Source organism: Falco cherrug, chromosome 5 (assembly GCF_023634085.1).
Source record: "Falco cherrug isolate bFalChe1 chromosome 5, bFalChe1.pri, whole genome shotgun sequence".
Taxonomy (NCBI): Eukaryota; Metazoa; Chordata; class Aves; order Falconiformes; family Falconidae; genus Falco; species Falco cherrug.
In genome coordinates this window covers 20,731,620-20,753,255 of record NC_073701.1, presented here as the reverse complement: position 1 = coordinate 20,753,255, position 21,636 = coordinate 20,731,620, and the positions used below count along the sequence as shown (strand labels likewise).

At 36.7% G+C, this 21,636-nt stretch overlaps 2 protein-coding genes across 2 annotated transcripts in view; one reads left to right on the top strand and one right to left on the bottom strand.

Moving 5' to 3' along the window:
* Positions 1-9,864, top strand: part of PIK3C2G (phosphatidylinositol-4-phosphate 3-kinase catalytic subunit type 2 gamma) — a 208,241-nt gene extending 198,377 nt beyond the window's left edge. The window contains exons 32-33 of the mRNA XM_027807693.2: positions 3,100-3,225; positions 8,951-9,864. Coding sequence (XP_027663494.2) covers positions 3,100-3,225; positions 8,951-9,103 — 279 coding nt within the window. The 3' untranslated portion in view covers positions 9,104-9,864. The remainder of the gene's footprint in view (positions 1-3,099; positions 3,226-8,950) is intronic.
* A 2,168-nt stretch (positions 9,865-12,032) lies between these two features.
* Positions 12,033-21,636, bottom strand: part of PLCZ1 (phospholipase C zeta 1) — a 48,308-nt gene continuing 38,704 nt past the window's right edge. Inside the window, exons 10-13 of the mRNA XM_005440820.2 lie at positions 20,348-20,520; positions 17,140-17,272; positions 15,264-15,413; positions 12,033-12,115 (exon numbers count right to left, since the gene is read on the bottom strand). Coding sequence (XP_005440877.1) covers positions 12,033-12,115; positions 15,264-15,413; positions 17,140-17,272; positions 20,348-20,520 — 539 coding nt within the window. The remainder of the gene's footprint in view (positions 12,116-15,263; positions 15,414-17,139; positions 17,273-20,347; positions 20,521-21,636) is intronic.

The following is a 21,636-nucleotide window of genomic DNA, read 5'->3' as shown; positions in this document are numbered from 1 at the left end:
CTTAATCTATAGTTTTGAATTATTAGTGTGTAGTGGGACAGAACCTTTTTAACAGTTATTGACCCTCGTTAGATGTATTGTGTCATACCAGCAGTCAGGGGAGGGCAGCTAAGCAGTGGAAGAGGTGATCTGGCTTGAAAAGTGCTCAGCTGAAGCTTTTTGATCACTTGATGGCATAACAGTGCCACTGCAGATGGAGAATTGGGACAGTTATGGAATTTTGAGTGCCCTGTTTGCCTTTCCTTGGCAAGGGAAGACGAAGTGGGAAAATGTTATCTGTAAAGCAGAGGGGAATAAACCCAGCACCCAGAAATAAGATCTCTAGTTTGAATTCAGGTGGCTGCACTTGAAATTACCTCTAACAGCCTGGCTGCTGATTGCTACTATTCATAAAGAATGCTTTGTTTTAGTTCTGAAAGATCCCAGAGCAACTTCTCTGCCTTGACTTTCCTCTGAATTGCTAAAATATTATGGTTTGGGTTTTTTTTTTGTCTCTTGACCCTGTCCTCCTACTCGCCTCTTTCAACATTTATTTAGCTACATTCAAAGGGATAGTAAGGAAGTAGTTATGTGTCCATATTTCACATGGTCACAGCACTTCTTTAAAGTGCCTTCCTTAGGCCTTGGGAGGAGTCCGCTGATGGAGGAAGGTTAGTTGCCTGAAGGTTAGATGATGTGTGAGCATTACTACCAGGGCACAAGGAGCAACTCAAAGGCATAGTGACAATTTTATCTGACTTCTTTTCGATTCATGGCATGTCCTTCTGGATACCCCAGTCATGTCAACGAATCACATGGCAATCAGCTTGGATTCTTCCTCAGGCAGGTGAATGTCAGACTGAGCCTGTCTGAAATGCAAATGATGCTGCTGTGATCTGTACCTTTGCTGTCTGAGGTGTGCAGTGGGGCACAGCACTTGTGACTACACCTTGTGCTATCTGGAGAGCTCAAAGGGCAGCAGAACAGGACAGATGCAGCCATCCTCTCTGCTACCTTTGCAGCCCATTACTTACCATCTGGGCTCCTCAGCCCAGTGCCCTTCAAAGCCGCTGCTGACCTCTGCTTTCAAAATGAGCTCTGACATGGTCCCTTGTTAGGCTGGGATGATCTATAAAGCCTGACATTTCGTAGGGATCTCCCTGTACTGTATTTCTGCGCTTGAGATCGCGAAGATTGTTGTGCTGGGCCTCAGCAGTTGAGCTGATAAGGTCTTCTTCAAGAATGACCCCCTCGCCTCCTTTTTTTTATTTTAACTATGTTTCCTTTTTTGTCTGAAACATCTAAGATCTGTTGACCTTCAAGTTACAGTGATGCTTATCTTTTCATTGGGAAGGGAAGAGCTTGATTACAGTTAGGATCTTGGTTGCTTGTACTGGTATTTAAGGCTACATTTCTTTCTCCTTCCTGATTTTTAAGAGACTGTTCAATTTACTGTTATTTGTAGTCCTTGATTGAAGTTGTAGTATAGTCTAGATCAATAGAGATGGGCTTTCAAATGGACAGTAAATTGTAAATCCTGCAATAACAATGCATTACTCTGTCCTAGGAAAATACCTGTTAGCTTCACTGTCATTTAATGACATTCTTATTTTGGCTGTCGAATCCCAGCTATCCAGATCCCATGTATATTTTTAATCAGATGTACTTTTGGGAGCTTAGCAATAGTGACATTAATCACAGTGCTGACAATGTTTAATGATTTGACTAGGGCATCCTTTGATGCTGTATAGTGTTAACGATAGCAATAATAAACTTTGCAGTTGACCACATCATTTGCCTTTAAGGATCATTTCAGATAACAAAAAAAAAAAAAAAAAAAAAAAAAAAAAGAGATCTGTTGTGCAAGATCTGGTTGCTCACACACAAAACCACATTTTTTCTTCCCAGTAGAGAAGTTGTTCATTGCTAGGACACCAGCAGTTTCTCTTATCACAGGGATATGTTGTTGATAATGCCTGTAGAATGCCCAGTATTCCTAGGTACATACTGTGAATAATCAAAATCAGAGAAATGTCTTTATTCTGAGCCAGGTAGAATTACAATAGGAAATATAAATGCAACTGCCTGTTTAATGCTCTGGCTTCATTGGTTCCAAAACTTTTAAGATCTCTTCTTTTTTTGCCTGCATTTTCATTTGCATTCTGTCACTGGATTGCCTATGAGTTGTCAGGTAAACTTGCTGCCTAAAATGCTTTTAATATGATTAAAGTTACTGATATTTAGATATGCCCCATTTTGTGCTTTCTGATTGCATATTGTGTTACCAACACAAAGACTTCTGCTTAATTACAAGCTAAGCACTAAGTGACATATATTGGCAAGACATCTTGTGTGTTTTTTTAAAACCTTTCAGACTACCAACGTGTTTTCTGAATAATGGCAGTGTGGGGTTAGGAATAACCTTACAGCTGTTCAGAAGTTATGAAAAAATGCTCCACACACCAGCATTAGGCTATGACTGAGCCTGGTTAATAGATTGGCTGTGATCATGAGTAGTTACAGTAAGATGGAATATCTGGAATATTGTTCAGTAACCTGAACTGAAAAATTAAAGAGTTTGCATCTGTTTGATGGGAGAGATCAGAAAGACTGTTATTACAAGAATACTGTTCTGCCTATACTGCTTCAGGAAATGCTCCTGACTCTTCTATAGTAATATGCTTTATGAAACACCCTTAGAAACGATCAGTTCTCCCCAGCATCAGCACTGCTACTTAGGGGTTAAAATCAAGAAGAACTGACTGGCTAGAATCTGGTTTCTATGCGTTACTCTGGAAAGTGGAAAGGCTAGACTTTTTATCAGATTAAGCTGAGTTCAAGTACAATCTTGAGGATTAAGGGGTTTTCCATCAGAACATTAAATATTAAAGACAGGCAATTTTACCTTGTTCTTGTATTATTCCATTTCTATTTTTCTCATTCAGTATTAAGGTGAATTCTAAGAATTCCTGTTGTTTACTGCACTAGCACTCCGATTTAGCAGAGAGAACAGCGAGAATGTAAAATGTTTCCGTGTCTGCTTAAAGTCCAGATTTCATTTGGTACTTTGTTTTTGTTGCTAGAACATAAGAACTTGTATTTATGACTCTTGTTTTTCAGCACCTTCCAGATGGCTCTGCCCCAAGTGCACATGCTGAATTTTATCTTCTGCCAGATCCTTCTGAGGTCAGTGGAAGGAAAACAAGAACAGCTCCAAAAAGCTCTGACCCTACTTACAATGAAATTGTAAGTACCATTCACTTTTGTCCACCGTTTCTTGTTTGATTTTCTTTGCCCATTCTTGAAATAAAATAGTAGAGCATTTATCACTGTTGCAATGAGTATGATCAAACAGAAAGAACATATAAACTGAACCACAAATGGGGACAGTCCTCTGCTTTGCATCTTTCTCAGAAGTGAAACGGTCTCTTGATGTCTCTCTTTTCAGGAAAGCAGTTGGATTATTCTTACACCATAACCACAGCTACATGTTAGCCCAATGTAACCAAGAATCATTGCACCAAAACCTAGGCTGTTTTCATAGCAGATTTATACAATAACATAAAAAGTACTAATTGAACAGGTGCTGTTATTCAAATTCACATTTGAAAGTAGACAACCAAATTGGTTGTCACTATCCTAAATTATAACACAGTAGTAAATAGTCAAGTTCTTTTTACATCAAAATGCTAGCAGTTCACAGCCATATATAATTATTTTACATACCACTGAAGCGCTCAATGTCTCTTGGGTGAAAAGAAACATTTGTATGGAGAAACATTTACAAATGGGAAGTGGCATAAACTGTGTTCTTTTTTAAGGGCAGATGAGATTCAAACAGTAGGTGGAATTGGAGTTTATAATTATTACATGTAACAAATCTCCTAAAGATCTCAAAGCAATTTAGAAATGCTCTTTGAGCAGGCTTAAAGGAGAAGACATGGAAAATGTTACCACTCCACCCTGTTTCATAGATAAGGTATGTTGAAGTTAGTCAGCTGAACCTAAGTGTCCTTATCACCTAGTTTCCCATCCTGGGGTTTTAATATTTTTTCCCTTTCTTTTCCTGTGTCTGTTTGATTAAAAAAGATGACTTCCAGTTCATCTGTAAGTAGGCTTCTCGAGTAGTATTGCTGCTAACAGCTGAGACAGATTTCCCTGCTTTTGGTACTGCAGTGGAATAACAGGCAACTAGGCTTTATTTTTCTGTTCTTTCCTTTTTTTTGCAATCTAAGAGACAGTGGGATGAGTCTCATTGACCTGTCTAAAGAAATTCCTTTACATCTGAAGAAGATTTTAAACAAAGAAATATAATATGATTATATAATAACATTCATTGTAAATATCCAAAATGGACTACAGACAAGAACCAGCCAGCAACACTGGAAGATGATTAATTACCTTTCTAATTATTAGATCAAGTTGAATGCAAGAAAATCCAAAACCCTGTCTGCATTCAGACAGCAGTCACTGGGAGGAGATTTAGTTGTGGTTAATGAACATTGCATTGCTGTTAAAAGAAATGCCATGAAAACTTTAATACCCTTTATTCGTAACTTACAACCTTCTTCACAGATGCTCAATCTTTTTCACCAGGAACTGCTAATCACAGTGGGGACATATGGTTCCATTGAACATGGACATTTCAAACCCAACGCTTGTGCTGTTCACAGCTCTGTTCTTCCATATGTGATGTCATTTTGTATGCATTTTCTGTCCAAGGCTGGTAGACTGAGGCAGAAGCCACCCCAGGGAAGAAAAGCTACTAAAAATATGTCAGCTGTCTTTTAAGTTATTTAGTGTCCAAAACACTGTGTACAGAAATTCACTAGCCTTTTTTATGAGTTCATAAGTTTTTATTAAAGCCAAATAGCTGGAAGGAAGCTGTATATTAATTTCTCTCTGTCTTTGAGACTAAGAAAATTCTGAAATGTGCTTCTCTTGGGTATTTTTGTTTTTAGGTTTGTACTTTTCTTGCTTATGACTGCCTACAGCAAATTATCAGCCTTGCAGAGTGCATTTTATTTTTGATTTTTACTCGTGTGAGAGTAAAGATGTGAAAGTCCAGGAGGGCTGACAATAGGATGAACTATACCAAATGTTTTGGAGTTGCTTTTAAAAAGCACTCTTTTTTTTTTTTTTTTCCTTTATACCTTTACTTAGATTTTGTAGTTTGTTGCATTCACACTGGTATAACCATCAAAAAATAATGGTTGAGAAGAGGAGGAGAAAGAACACAGAATAATGGAATGCAGTGTAAAGAGAAAAAGAATAACATGCCTGCTTATAGACCACAGTTAGGAACAAATAAGAGTAACTCAAGAGAATGCAAAGTAGTTTAGTGAAAAGTAAGAAAGTATAAAAATTGAAAATAAATCTGAGTAATTTAAGTTTAAATTCTTTCCAAGAAAAGCCACAATGACCAGAACCAGCAGCAGTGGGGTCTTGCTCATATGTATAACATTTGCCCTGAGACACGCTTCAAGGTCTCACTTGTCTTCAGTTTGTCTCCCGAGTGCCTGCATGTATGTGCACCCATTAAATGCTCAAACCTCCAAGAGAAAACAAAGTGTGCATTGCCATAATGAAGCCAGAACAAGAGCAAACTCTCTCCATCCTGCCCTTGGGGTGTGGCCAAGTGTGAGCAAATATACCTGGGCCATACCAGTCTGTGTTATTGCAGTTGCTCTCGGAGCAGAGGGGACACTGACCTGCAACAACCAGAATAGCCCCAACAAGCCTGGGGGAGAGGGAGGAGGGGAGCTGCACCAGGAGCTACAGCCGATCCCTCCAGCATCGTGCATCAAAGCTAATTTGGACAATTAAGAGCAAATCTAGGAACTGTGCCATGACTACCTAAGGAGAAGCAACTGTCCTGCATTTACAATTAAAATGTCATTAGACTCCTGTAGGTCAGCAGTGCTTCTCTATTTGGAGCTAACCAAATTCCAGCCCGAACTGTCCCACTTGATTTCCAGCCCTAATATATCCACTTGAATTCCAGCCCTAACTGTCCCACTGATTTGCTGCATGGCCATGTATAATTCGCTTCCATTTAATCTAGCTGTAAAAATGGGAGGCAAAGATTCTTACTACACAATCATTTCAGGATTTAACTGTTCTAATTGATTATGAAATTCTGGCAGGTGATATTTGTTTTATTCACCTATTAATTCAGCCATCTCCAGATCTTTCTTCTGTCCCTACATCCTGATGATACATACCTTGCTTCAGCTGAATTTGCAATACCATTTTAGAAACAGTTTATTGGGATCATTTGGAAGTCACCCACCCTGCACTGTAAGGTCTGCCACGGCACAAAGCTTAAAGCCTCTTTTTGTCCAAAAATTGAAAGTTCATTACCTCGGTTCACACACCTGTTATGGTCCACTATACTGAAGATTCCTTAGCTCTTAAAACTTACATGTGTACTTTTTAGTGATTTAAAGCAAGAGCTCAAGATGATATCTTTAATGTATTGGCAAAGAAACAAGGCACCTTTCTACGGTAACATTAGTATCACTTCAGTAATCAAATCATAGATTTATTGTAAATGAAATTATAGCTTACTGTGCCTGTCCTCGCTTTTCAGATTTCTTCCATCATTTCACTGAGATTTTGCTGGGGAGATGTCATTGGAGGACAGAAAAGCTGGAATTTTTAATTCACATACCATATGGTGAAATAGGCACAGTAAACATCAAAACTGAAAAGCACCAGGTGCAACTTTTGTGACAGCAGTTCCAAACTATGATTTCCAAAGGTTTCTAAAGGGAAAAGTCAATGTTGTTCCCTGGTAAGACCTTTCTAGAAAAAGCCAGTTAAAAAGAGAGTCGGGGACAATTTTTCTTTCCCGCACAACCTGTGGCAGTGGATGTTCATCCCCACAGCACTGATTATCCCCCCACACCAGAGAGCTTGGTGTCCTGTCTCTTTGGTGCTCATTGTGACATCCCTGCAGCTTTCAGTGCAAACAAAATCACCCTGTAGTCCCACAGGGGCAGTTGAGGCCAGCTAAGGTTGTCTGGGAGAACCAACAATTTTGTGTGTCCTGGGTCCACCCATGACGTTCAGAACCACCTTTCTGTTGCCACTCAACATGAGGAACATTGCTGGCACTGAGCCTTTATATCCTTGTCTGAAGGACATCTCCCATGGACATTTCTGCTTCTTATAACTGGAGGTACAGAGAGGACTCAGCAGTCCAGCCTGTGGAGGTCTGAGCTAGAGAGGGCTCAGTCTGACTTTTCTTTTCCTCAGCAGTGCCATATGTATAGACTGCATTCAGATTGCACAGTAAATCCCAGTAGGTTGCATGGCAAACACCTTTTAGGCAGTTTCAATTTCCCATTCTCCTGAAGTGACAGTATGTCACTGCATTTGCTTTTTAAACTGCAAAGAAAGATTAAAATTTAAAGCATTTTTCATTGCAACTAAAATAGCAAAAACATTTCCAACCATACAAATTTTAGATTAAATGTACTTGTCTCACAAAGCTTACCTTTCAGGCCTGAAACTAGCTGAGAGCATTCTTTCACATTTTATCAACCCACATGCAGTTCACTCAGCAGTTTTTGATTAATGCAGGGACTGAAACATAGGAATCTGTTCTGAATGCAGCTCATTCTTGTTAGCCTATTACTCCAGATTGTTTTTTTTTCAAAATTCAGAAAATACACCATTCACATCTCATACTTAAGCTTGGTGTATTCTCATAACATTAAGGTAATTTCAAGGATATTTTTAAAACTATAGGCCTTAATAATTTTCTAAAGAGATGCTAAGGAAGCAGTATCATTAAATTTCAGAAGTATTAACAGCAGTTCTCAAGTAACAGAAACATCCAAACTTAGTAGGTTCCACTGGCTAAACTGGATCCAATCTCAGAAGTGTTTCACATCTGCAACTTCTACTGAGTGGGCTAAACTTTCTGTCATATTTAATATTTGATGATTCCATTTAAAAATGCAAGCATTTTTATAATGGGTATATTGGGATACAGTTACATCCAGAATAATGCATAAAGTTATTTGTATTAAAATGATAACATTTATACAGACAATTTTCAAAGGAAAATTATTTTCTTTTTTGTTTGGGTTTGTTGGATGTAGAACAGTTACGAAATTTTATGGAAGTCTTTCTTAGAAGAAATTTTGGTTTTCTTTGGCTTGATCTTTTTTAATTCTGCATGTAGCACAAGACTTAATCACAAGCACAGTACTAAGAAAAATTATGAAGTACTGTACATTGATAGGATGCACCTTTATAAGACATATCAATGCACATTAATGTTGCTTTAAGGCACTATTAAGGAACATGTAACAAATACAATATAGATAGTTTAAAAAACATTGACAGCAAAGCTTTTTTCTGGTTTCTTTCTGATTTTTACAGAAAAGCAATACCATTTAGCAAAGTACCTGCTATGGAAAGATATTTAAAAATTATAATATTCCACCCTTTTACAGAATTACCTTTCTTATGGTTTCATGCTGCTGTTCATCATGAGTATCCTCCACCTGAATCTCTCCTCCAGAAAATTTTCTGCATTATCATTCCATGGTGAACTTCATGGAGGATCTGATATTTCTTCACATTTGAGTTCAAAATTCAGCTTAAGTTAGAGTTCCAGTTTTCAAGGGAAAATTATGTATACTTTTTTTTTTCCCTCAAGCATTGTGCAACACAGGTTTCAAATTTATTTACAAATGCTAGGTACTCAGCTTTCACAAGCCTAAGCTGGCAGAAACTTTGTTATATAAACTATATCAGGTCAAATATATTTCTGAGGTAAATGCACTAAGTGAATTTGGCTCATGGTTAGTAGTTTATAATTCTGGGCAGCAGTTTAAAGCAGTTACTTCAATACAGCGTTCAGGAAGATGATTACAACTTTGTAATAAGTGTTTTGCCTGTCAACTAGATTCACAAATTCATATTTTTTTTTCTGTTTCACTATATATTATTTCAGGTTGTGTATGACAAAGTCACAGAGCTCAAAGGCCGTGTACTGAAGCTTGTTGTGAAAAGCAAAGGAACATTTGTGGGAGCTGTTAACATTCAGCTGAGCAGTGTCCAGTTAAATGAAGAAAAGTGGTATCCACTGGGAAACAGCATAATTTAAATGTTGTCTAAGATCATTCAATTATTTATCCACTAATGTTTCTTTATCCCATTTCCCACGGTACATTTTGTCTCAGTTGCCCTTGAGAATATGCAGTCATCTGCTGATCAAATGCCTTAACATTTCTAATCATAAGGCTATTGTCTTAAAATTGCTACCATCTTCCTACAACAGCTTGCTGTCAGTGTGCATTTAAGAAATAGCATCCTAAGAACTTGTAGCAGCATGCAGGAAATTCTTATGAAAGCAATTAAATTTTGAGGGGTTTTCATATTACATAGTACTGTAAAAATACTAAATTCTGTACACATCAAAGTGCGGGGCCTCATTCTTTGCCCGTTAATTCCATTGACTGTGTTGAAACAATACTGATAAAGGTGTATTTAATCGGCACCTGCTATGACCCCACCGCATATGATGATTTCACCAGAGAACCATGGGATGGTTCCATGGGTGCCAATACATTTCCGATGTCTAGCAGATTTCATGTTAAATCTTATACAATCAATATGTTTAAAACAAAAACAAATACAAAACTTAAAATCTTTGCACTTTACACATTTTGTGCAGCACATGTTAGTGTGTTTTTAATTTTTTACATAATGTAACATTCAATCCAAGATTTTCATATCTCCATAAGATATGTAATTGTTTCTTTTATTCCAACATCCATGAAGCAAATGTAACTGGTCATTTGTGAGAAGAAAGGAGGGGGTGGAGAAGCTAATATTCACCAATAAATAAAATATATTAAATGTGAACTTTCACTGTGGTATTTATTTAAGATCATGATATAAAGCATCTTTGTTCACCAGTCTTACTGCATTGCATTCCTATGCTGCATAAGGGGATCAAGTCAATACATGCACTGACCTCAGGGCTATAAAATGTATATATACATCTTAAACTATGAATGTGAGTGGTTACTTTGAATTCACTGAGGCTAATTATGGGCTCTGTTCTTCAAAGCATTTTTACCTAAACTAAGGAAGTACTTAAACAGACCTTCAAACATTAAGCATATGAGCAGCCATAATGAACTGTCCATTATTGACAGCTTCTTACACACACATAGCTGACCAGGACTACATATACCTTTCTAGGACAAAAGCACATTTTTAAGGCACAGGAGATTTGTATGATGATTTGATGATTTCTGATCTGATCTGCTGTAAAATTTCGAGTTACCATATACTAAGTAGGTCTGACATTCGTCCTACCAGGTGAGAAAGTGGTCAACAGAGGGATAATAACGCCAGAAGGGGAAGATAATTGTATCCTTCTCCCAAAGGGCACTCACAAATCAGTCTTCAGAAGGTGATATTTTAGAAAGCTCCTGAAGTGGGACTAGGCTTTTTATTTAGGAAACTAAATAAGCTGGAGGTTTTCTTAGCATGAAACCAATTGACTATGTCACTTGGTCAGTTTTTATCTGAGAATAAATTTCCCCAGGCAATCTGGTATATCTAAACTCCTCCTCAGTAAGGGGAGGTGGGGAGAGCTCTGTATATTAATATTATTAGTATTCTTCAGAGCTGAAAAAAGCTATAAAATATTTACCACATGAAAGGGATATTGGCTAGCATACAGGTATAATCACTACAAAGATCAGTAAGTCTAACATTTTAGATTATAGGCTCTCCTGGGTAAGGAATCAAGTGATTTCTCAGTCAAGCACAGAAAACGCATTGAGGCCAGTTTACAATGTTATCAAATTACCTGACCTTACAGGTCAATATTGATTCTAGATTCTTCTTAGTCTACTGTCTTTGTTGCCTTATTATAACTGTAATGTAATTTTCTAATAGTAGTATTTCCTGTTTTATTTCCTAATTGTTATTCACCACATGCCCTCATTTTCCATCTTAGAGCAACATTAAATAGAATAGCATTAAAATGACATTAAATAAAAAGAGCATTAAAATATAATATTATCAGAACTGTCTGCAAATACTGTTTGTGTTAAAGAAAGAAACCTATCAATACAACATCCTTAAAAAAAAAAAAAAGAGCACATTTGTTTGAGTAACAAATCTGCAATTAACTGGGTAGATATAGCCCTATGGAAACTCAACAATACTTCCATTTTGTAAGGAAGATGGCAAAACCGTGTCTTATGGGCAAGTTCTACATTGATAGTTATGTCAGGCAAGAAGTTGTGGTCAAGAGCTCTTAAATCACAGAATCAACCCTTGCCTTTTCTAAAATGATTCTAGTTCACGTCAAAGCATCGTGCTTCCTATTTCCTGAGTTCACAGTAAGATGTATCCTGAGCTCCCTGCTGCTATGAGGAACATAGCCCTTTACAAATCAGTCCCTGAATTATTTGTCTTTTTTCAGCAGCAGGAGGTTCAAGACTAAGCCAAGAAAAGGTACGGATATTTACATCTGACTTTTTATCATTTTAAGAGCTGGTTATTTTCCCCAAATCTATTTTTCCAGGTAGGAAAGTTACAGTGGACATTAGAGAGATATAGCCCAATCAGAAGCTGCTGTTATAAATTTAAAGGGTACATTGTACGTGCAATTTTTCTTGTACCCTTGGAAAGTTAAATGGTAAGAAATTTTGTCCAATATAAATAAAAGTATCAATGTAATATGTTCATAATTTTTCAGTTTCAGATCATAATGCTAGACTATTATTCTCACTCGGTAATTAATCATAATTTTGAAATTAGCTGCAAATGAAATTAACAACTGAATTTTAAAAATGTCAAAAAATGTTCAGTCTTTATGAATTAGTTCTAAATAATGGTAAGGCCATTACTTATTCAGGATACCATTTACTTACACAAGAATTCTCATTAGCTTAATAAAATCATTAAGAATGTGCCACTCTGGAAGTCAGACCACTAAGTTGTTGCAAACCTAGTGATGCTTTATTGAGTAGGGTGTGATCCTTCAGAAGAAGCGATACTGCAGAGCATCATTAATAGTACCAAACATGAACAAACAACGATGCAGGTTTGAGATTGGCACCATCTTTGGACAACAGGGGAATGTTCCGGTAACCTGTAAATACAATGATACTATATTAGTGTATTAACCGCAAACACGAAGATGTGTTAGAGTGTTTTTATGATCTACCATGCAAATAATGCATAGTTTATAATTCTCTAAATAACTCTTTAAAATAAACTGAAATTATATAGAACTCAAATCGGATTTCTACTTATTTTCTCCTCTACATATACATTTAATTTCTGACATTTTTAGACACAGAGAGAAAAATGCCGGTGTCTTTCAAGATGTGGTGTTTTTTCAAACTGAAGACTTTTAGCCCAGTGAAACACAGGGAGAGTGTACATTTTAACATCCAAAGATGATGTGTGCTGCACATATTGTTCTGATGGCAAACTAAAGAACTTGTAATTGAACAGTGACAGTGGCTTAGAGAAGAATGGCATTGCAGCAGTAACACGCTGGCCAGCTGAGACAGGAATAAAGTGTAGTATAAGATCTTCTACCATGACATCTTAAGTCTATTAAGGATCTCCTTTTACATATGAGTGATTCCCAGTACCAGACATAAGGCATGCTTTAGAAACTACATGTTGTTGAATAATTTGGAGAAACTACAGTACTTAACGTCAAGCTTAATTAACTTACCTCCAAACCCCCAAACCTCTATTGTTTTATACGACTGTAAATGTCCATTGTTCCATAATATTAAACAATGACACTTTTTATTTTAAAGAATGTTCTGTGGTTTATCTGTGTATGTAAAACTGCAGTTACATAAGTATCTGTTACGAATAAGTACATTCAGAACTGCAGTTTTCAAAATCCTTCTTTAGGTGTGTCTGGATGTGTGTGTAGTCTTTGGGACGCTCATTTATCTGGGTTTGAATTTTCTTGATTCTTTTACATGACATAAAAGCTCACCTGGCATCTAAGGTTCAGCTTCTGGGCAGCCAATATTAAAGCTGAGTCCAGGCAATATACATTTGAGATCAACTTTTAGAGCATGCGCACAGTATGTTGAAGATTGGGTTTATTTCCTATCCAAAGATACGCTTCAACAAATAAGACTCATTTAAAGAAAGTATTCTAGCTCCTAACTACAAAACATTCTACAAAGTATCCTGACAGAAGGAAAACCTCTTTAATATTGAAATTGTTCAAATTTGTATGAAATAATTAACTACTCATTCACTGAGTGATAGCAGTAATAACTGAATTCTTGTCCTGTGTTAGTATTCTACATAACATACTCTTTGTATGTTATATATATATATGTATATATAAGGACAGGGACTGTAAGCCAGGACGCCCCTCCTCTTGCCTTTAACCCCCCAGCTAGAGATTTATTCTCACCTTCAGCCCTTCTGAATATACCTACTTAATCATTGTGTGAAAAATCAAATACTGCTACAGGTGGGCAGCAAGCATTCTTCCCCACTATAATCTACAACTGAGTTGAGAGCCCGCTGCTGGGGAGAGAAAGGAAGGGATATATACATTTGAATCCCTTCAAGAGAAAATCCAGGGGAGGGTAGCAATGGCATGACTTTGTCCCACTGCCTGCCAAATCAAAAAACAGATGTAAGCACTTAGCTTTTGGAAGCAACTTGCCCTCAGGGGACATCTCAGAGATATGAATCCTAGGGAAGGAGGGACAGTCCTGTAGTACAGATTAAAGCAATCATAGGAGCTGTGAAGAGTAAGATTTAAATCATAACTCACTCTTCAGCTTGGTTAAGATAGTTCTTTCCTAAGAAATTTAGACTGTTGTGACTTCTTCTGTAAGACACATTTTCCCCTTTCACTATTTAGGGCACTTAGATACTTAAAGCAAAACAATGTTTCCAGACCTGGAATCCAGAAGTCTCAACATTAAGCATTGCAATAAATTTTGAAATTACCTGTCAGTTCATCTCTTAGAAGCATTTTATTTAAGCCTCTGGGCATCTTGATGGCATTACCATTTTTTTACATTGTTAAGTGGGGATTAGGCTAATTTGCTTGACACTTTGTAGCTTTTGTACCTACACTTGTTTCCTAGCATTTTTAATTACTCCAGTCAAAATCTGCATGCTCATACATTTCCAAAATATGAATCTTCCATTTGTGACCAAAATTAATCATACAGGCGCATTAAAGAAACACTGAAAAATTATACCAGCCGCCCCCCAACACCCAAATTGATGGTTTTATAAGCATATATAAGCTTTAAAGTCTGCTATTTAAATTTGTCTCACACATCATGAGTTGGTGTTTGTTTCTTTTTTTCATTATCCTGAAATATTTAAATAAAAGCAAAGTAAAAGGTGATCAGTGTAAAAAATTACGTTGGAGAAAAGCAAGGGTGCTTTAAGAGTAACGTCTTTGTTCTTGTGTAACTCCTTAACCTCATCTAAGAATCACAAACAGCTTTATGACTTCAGAACCTGGAAAGAAAAAGCCATTAAAAGCCCTGTTAAGCTTGATAAAAAAAGGCACAGTGCCTGTTGCCAGCTGCAACATTTTGCCTTCACATCTTCATTCACTAATAAAAGTAGTTTGTTTGTTTTGTCAGAAATAGCTTTGGAAATTCAATATAGTTAAGAGCCATTTTACATAAGCCATTCTCATTGGCCTACTGACTTCTGTGTCTGCTCTTTATGTGCAGCCTATTAATCATGTAAGATTTCAGAAGCTGTACCAGTACAAGAAAAAAACACTACCAAGAAAAATACCATAAATATTTTGCTTAATTTATACTCTTCATTCTCCACTCTGAAAACTTGCAGATAGGTTACCAAAGTTTTTTTGGTGTGTTTTTTTTGTTTTGTTTTAATTTGGCTTGTATTGGGGTTTGGCGCTAAGTAGAAGATGCACAAAACTGTTGCCTTTATATTAGTTCTGACTAATCTCTCTTCCTGTTTCCTATTATAATGAGTTAAAATACCATCTGAACAGTTTCTATCGAGAATGGAATACTGCAGTTGGAATAATTAACTGTTATTAATATTCTTTTGGTTTCTACACCATGGATTTACATTCAGAGACTACAATGACTCTAAAAAAGACGAAGAGTGCAATTTTTCCCAATGGTTATATAATTCTCCTTTAGGAAATAAACATAATGCTGTACTCCATCAATACTACGGTCATGATAAAAGCCTAGAGTGTTGTAGGTTGGTTGAGCTGTTATAGGTGGCTCACATAAAAATATTACCTTTACTCAGGCTCAGCAATGGTAAGGTGTATTGACCAACGAATTCATTTGAAACCAGAGAGATCTCATCCTCCACACAGAAGCGTATCAATGCCAGTTCTGGTACTTGGACAGTAAAAGAAAAGGTTTCATCCCATCTAGGGCTTAAAGCTAATGGAAAGAGGAAATACACAATATCAAAATACCATTTCATTTATTCTACTTAATATCTGAATTATTGTGTCTGCTATTACTGGTCTGACCTGGTCAAGATTTGTTCTTTTCCCCTAGATTTCTGTACCCATTTAAATAAATTACACTTCCACTGACTTCAGTGATATATAAGTCACATTTTTTTTATAGATTATGGAGTTAAAACTGTCAGAGGGGAGCTCTCAGAATGTAGCAAATATGGAAAGCTTGGGACTTGCCTACAGTATGCAGGCCAGCACCTTCTAAGGATTTGTCATGTATTAGCTACATAATAATGTAAATCAAAAGCCTAATAAAGTTGCTGTCATCTATTAGAAGAGAACAAAATGGGACAGCACTAGCCAGGTTAAGAACTTCTGCTCAACTTAATTTTTTCTATAACCATATCAGTTTCATGTTTTGCCAAAGTATCTCCTTTCACAGTGTTGAAAATGAGGCAGTAGCTAAATAAATTAAGGTAGTAAAGTGATCACTTGACTAAAGATACAAAAAAGAAGTTGTGGAACAGGAGGGCAGTGCTTTATCTTGAACAATGTTCATACAGAAAGAAATTAAATTCAGGGGCCGATTTAAAACAGCAGCCATTTAAAAAAGAAGAAAGGAAAAATAAAAGACAAAGACACAGAAGAAGGGAGCTCACAGGGAACTTTTAGTCTGAGCATCAAGAAGATCCATATGATAAAGTTAAGGGAATGCTCAAAGACAACTACGGAGTACACACTTTACCTGTCAAGCAATTAAGGGACTAGTTCAACTAGAAATTTCATATGAGCTAAGTGATGAAATCACAGAAATTTCTTCAGTAAAAAATGTCGTTAAATTTACCAATTAGTGTACTGGGTTTGGCTGGGATAGGGTTAATTTTCTTCATACCAACCTGTATGCTGCTGTGTTTCAGATTTGTAACCATAACAGTGTTGATAACACAACAGCGTTTTAGCTATGGCTGAGCAGTGCTCACACAGTGTGAAGGACTTCTCTCTTTCTCACTCTGCAACCCTCCCCTCCCCTCATCCCAGCAAGTAGGCTGGGGTGCATAAGAAGCTGGGAGGAGGCACAACTGGGACAGCTGATCCCAACTGACCAAAGGGGTACCCCAAGCCATATATCATGCTCAGCATAAAAAAGCTGAAGGAAAGAAGGAGGAAGGGAAGATGTTCAGAGTTACAGTGTCTGTCTTCCCAAGTAACGGTAACACATCACATAGTCCTGCTTCCCTGGAAATGGCTAAACACCTGCCTGCCAGTAGGAAGTGGTGAATTAATTCTTTATTTCGCTCTGCTTGTGCGCACAGCTTTTGCATTAACTATTAAACTGTCTTTATCTCAATCCAAGAGCTTTCCTCTCTTTTGCTCTTCTGACTCTCTCCCCAGTCCCACTGGGGGAGATTGGGCTCTGTGAGACTGAGCTGCCACCCAGGGTGAGCTCACAACAGTGAGTAAAGGCAGTGCATTCCATCTTCCTTCACAAGAGTGCTACTAGCTAGGAGTTTGTTCTTCCTTAACCTATTAGTCTACAAAAATGGCACATAGCTTGAACTTTTTGTGTCAGAAGGTTCTAGTCTAGAGAGAAATAATTACAGTGTCTGTAAGTACATAATAGCTTCTTGTGATGAAAAAAATGGTAATTCCTTATAAAATATTATTGTGCTTTGTTCGTAGTCAAGAGAATAAGGCATGCTCACCATTGCTTTTTATAACACTAGATCTTTTTTTCATTTGATCTTCTGGCACACCATAAATTTCTATCTGCACTAAGGGGTCAGCTTTGTTAGTCTTCGACAGGTTACTGGGTGGTAACTGATGACCACTGATGAGCTGGAAAATTAAAGTTATAATGCATTGAAATAACTGTAAGAATGAACTTTACATAGTAGCCATAGTAACAAAAACTGTTCCAGAGAAAACTAATATAAGAAGCCTATACCAGCCATAAACTCTTACAAAAATACATATTAAACACAATGAAATTAAGAAGATGGTTCTTACCATTTGATTTAATTCTTGGCTAATTTCATAGAATCATAGAATGGTTTGGTTGGAAAGGAACGTTAAAGATCATTTAGTCCAACCCCCCTGCAATAAGCAGGGACATCTTCAACTAGATTGGGTTGCTTAGAGCCCCATCCAACCTGATCTTCAATGTTTCCATGGATGAGGCATCTACCACCTCTCTGGTCAGCCTGTTTCACCGCCCTCATCATAAAAAAGCAATAATAATCTGATATCATGCTTCAAAATATAATTTTCACATTTTAAGTTTTTATTCGATAACACCATTAAAATTATATTTGGTTATGATGAAAAATAATACTGGTGGAGAAATCAGTCTCATGATTTTTGCATTTTCTGACATGAAGCTCATGAATTCCTATTAAAGCTGTGTCTAGTGGACTAGCGCTAACACCCACAGTGATGTCAGCATTGTGTTACAGGGTATGTAGCAAACTCTCTCACCTCTGTGCCTTCTCTTTCACAGTAATACATAAAAACTATGCTTTTAGTAGGATCCCTGATGTTTTTCTCCTTAATTTAGTTAGCTATGCGGAAATTTTGCCTCAGACTCCCCTGTAATCTGGCACCCAGCCTAAGAAAGGATTTATGAAAGCCACAGCTTTGTCTGCTTTCTATCTATATTTCAGGACACCTAGGAGATAATAACCATCTGTTCAGTGATATGCTTTTTAGAAATCAATATATGGAATGTATCTAGAGCAATATACAACCCTGAAAATGTAGGTGAAAGATATGGCTGTTATAATCCAGATCTCAGGACTGAGCAAAAATCATTATGTTCTTACTCCCCGGTCAACCACAAAAACAAACAAACAAAAAAATCAAACCCCACAAATTCCACCCTTTGCTTAGATATTTACTGTAACACCTCACTCCAAGAAAAGTTCTAGTCTGAAACAGCAGAACAGTCAGTGGCTTAGCAAACCTTGATGCTGTCCCCTTTCTTTCTAGAAAATAGCTACTGCCTTCACTGGAAAGCTTTGCAAGACACAAACACTGATGGATGGCCCACTTAGAACCAGGAAAGGTTCTTTGACATGCCCTAAATGTCATGACAAAAATTCAGCCACATTGGCCAAGTCTTGCTTCCCGCTCTTAACGCATTGATAGAGCCAGTGGAAGTCTCTCACAGGACAGGAAAAGAGTGAGCTCTTTCCAGCACACTATAACCCCAATCCATAAATCCAATCAATTTTTAAGACCCAAAGTGAAGCAGACATACAGAGAGGGTAGTGTATAACGTGGTAGGCTCAGAAGTTTCCTTATGAGGTACCTTGAGTATTTATATTTCTGCTTCAAAGACTATCTGCTTTTTGTTGATGGGAATTACGGCACATGAGGTTAAGAAGGATATTGAACTCAGTAAAACTGGGCCCTGTGTGATTTTGTGTTCACTTATATTCTTCTTTTCATTCATTCATTCATTCATTCATTCATTCATTCATTCATTCATTCACAGTCAGTCTGAGAGATTTGACCCCTAGATGTTTTATATCTTTGCCCTCTGTTAAGTAATTTCTCCATTCATCGTTAGTAACTCTTCTTTAGCAGAAACTGTTTTCCCTTTGACTCCTGCTCCTGACACTTTTTATCTTCAGCCACCACTCCTGTTTTTTCTGCTGATTCAATGAATGAGACACTCTGTGCCCTACAGTCCCTCAGCTGGTGGGATGTCATTGCTTCTTTGTATCCTGCACTACCCAGCCTGTCTCAGTCTATGTCCTCAGTCTAAAAAGCTGCCTTTCTCTTTTCCAACTTTTTCCAGACTCAGACATTTCCTTCCCTTTGTCAATATTTTTCCCTGTCTCCTGCATTACAGCTGGGGATTTTTCCTCATCTTAATTAATTCCAGCTTTATACAAATAAGGACTAAAATACTTGATGTATATGCATGGGTGCTTGAAATCATCCAGTAATGTCTCTGCATAATTGGAATGCTCACTGTTAGGACTCCAAAAATGTTCTTGATTAGGTACATGCATTATTTAAGTATTTTATAATTGTTATTATCTAATGTTTTATCTCCACTATTTAATTCTCTGAAAGAAACAAAATAGCAATTACATACTGATTTTATGCTTATTAAATAACATTTATGCAAGTAGTATACTTTTTAAACAGAAATAGCACTTTTTCATTGGGAAAAGATAGTTTTCTAACTAGTGAACAATTATAAAACATCTACTTGACCTCAAAAGAAGGATTTTGCTAACCCATTATTTTTAAATGGCATGTATTTCTAATATTTTTAAAAATTAAATCAGATTTTAATTTGGGGAAGTGGACAGAATTCAAAGGCTTATTGGTTCATCCCTCTTTTACACTTATTTATATAATTTTAGCCTGAGAAATAGTCTTCTACGTATGTGTAGAAAGATAACGAAGCTTAAAAGAAGTATAAAGCTTGTTATCTTACCTTTAAACATTTCTATTTGTCAATTACCATTATAGCACATGTAGTATTACTAATACTTAAAGAAAATAACACCAAAAGTGCACATTCAGTTTCTAAGTTTTCAGAGTTCAGTCCCCACAACCGTAACTGACAAGTCCCTTCATCACTGTGTTTGTGACACAGTGCAAGTTGCATTTCTTTACGCAATACTGTGAAAAATCATGTACTTTTACAAACTTGCATAACTTCTGAACATCTATATATTTTTAGCAAACAGAAGTGAATTACAGATGGGAAACCATCCAAGCAGCAGTAGATACTACATGAGAGTTTTAAAATGTTGTTAAAAACCAATATTCAACTTCTCAACAACCAGGAATGAAGTAAACATGAGGAACCAATAAGAGTTAACAAATAGGTCTCAACTACATAACATCTATTTTCACATTTTATGCGACAGACCAACAATTAACTAAGCTTACCGTTATTGACAGAGACATTGGTTTGCTGTATCTTCCCACATTGTGTGGAGTAAATGTTGAATTGTGATTTCTCAAGAATTCTGGTTTCAGAATATAGCCACAACCACCATTGTCTAGGAATTTTCCATTTTGCAATTCCATTTGTACTCCTGGTGTCTGGAAGTTTAAGGCCACTGTAAAATTAAATAAATGTTGGGTTTAGTGATTGGAGCTGATACCATATTATAAAACAGCTGACAGTAATAGTAAAAACAAAAGTAAATGAGATTAAAATATGTGTATCTTTTAAGTCGCATGTAAGATCCTGTTATTTCTCTTAAATTTAGCAGTATTCAATAACGAATGATTCATGCACAAAAGAAGTGCACTATTTAGGACTGCACCATGTTTTAAGGACTACCCTATAGATCTTTTTTACACTGTCATGTGTTGTGTGCTTTCCCTTTTCTTTTAAATTAGATCTCGCAGAATATGAAATGAGAGATCTTTTTTCTCCATAAGAACTAAATTCACGTATTAGTTTCTCTACAGTGGCAAGACCCTGCACGCTGAGCCTGCTGTCAAAGTTCTGATGCAGAAGGCAAGAGCATCGGATTGTAACTAACCTTGGTTATGGTGCAGAATTTGTCACAAAAGCATGTCACCCAGAAGATCAAGAAGCTTTAGTTTAGAGTTAGAATATTCAGTGCAAATACATATAAGTTTATAGAAGTAGAATTTTAAAACTCTTCTTAAATTTATGTGAGCAAGCTCTTTTCAAGCTTAATCCTCCAGTACTGGTGTTTATTGATAGTATACACCTGACAGATTTTCCTTTCCTTGGCAGCTCAAAATATTTTTGGTTTGCTGCAGCAGCAATAATAAAATAACACACTTCTCATCAACAGGATATTGTAATTCATGAGATAAAGCCAACATTGCAATAGACTTCTTTAATGAAATTTTCCCCTGCTCTGGTACATTGGAGCTTCCTGTCACATTCAAAATAGAAAATGCACAAGTCAAATCAGTGAAGTGGTAACATGACATGTGTTAAATAGGAAACGATAAAAAGTCATTTACTTAATGGCTTGGTAGGAAAAAAATGAAGACTTTAAGCAGCACAACTGACTCTTCATAATAACTCAAGAAGAGGACCTTATTACACATTTTTATTAGATAATATGAATGTATTGAATGAACATTTGGAAGAATTCAGAAATCCTTATCTCATGTGAAAATGCAAGAAATTTGGGTCTGTTTCACTGAAAAAAAAATTTGTTTCTTCACTGCTTTGATGATCCTTCTAA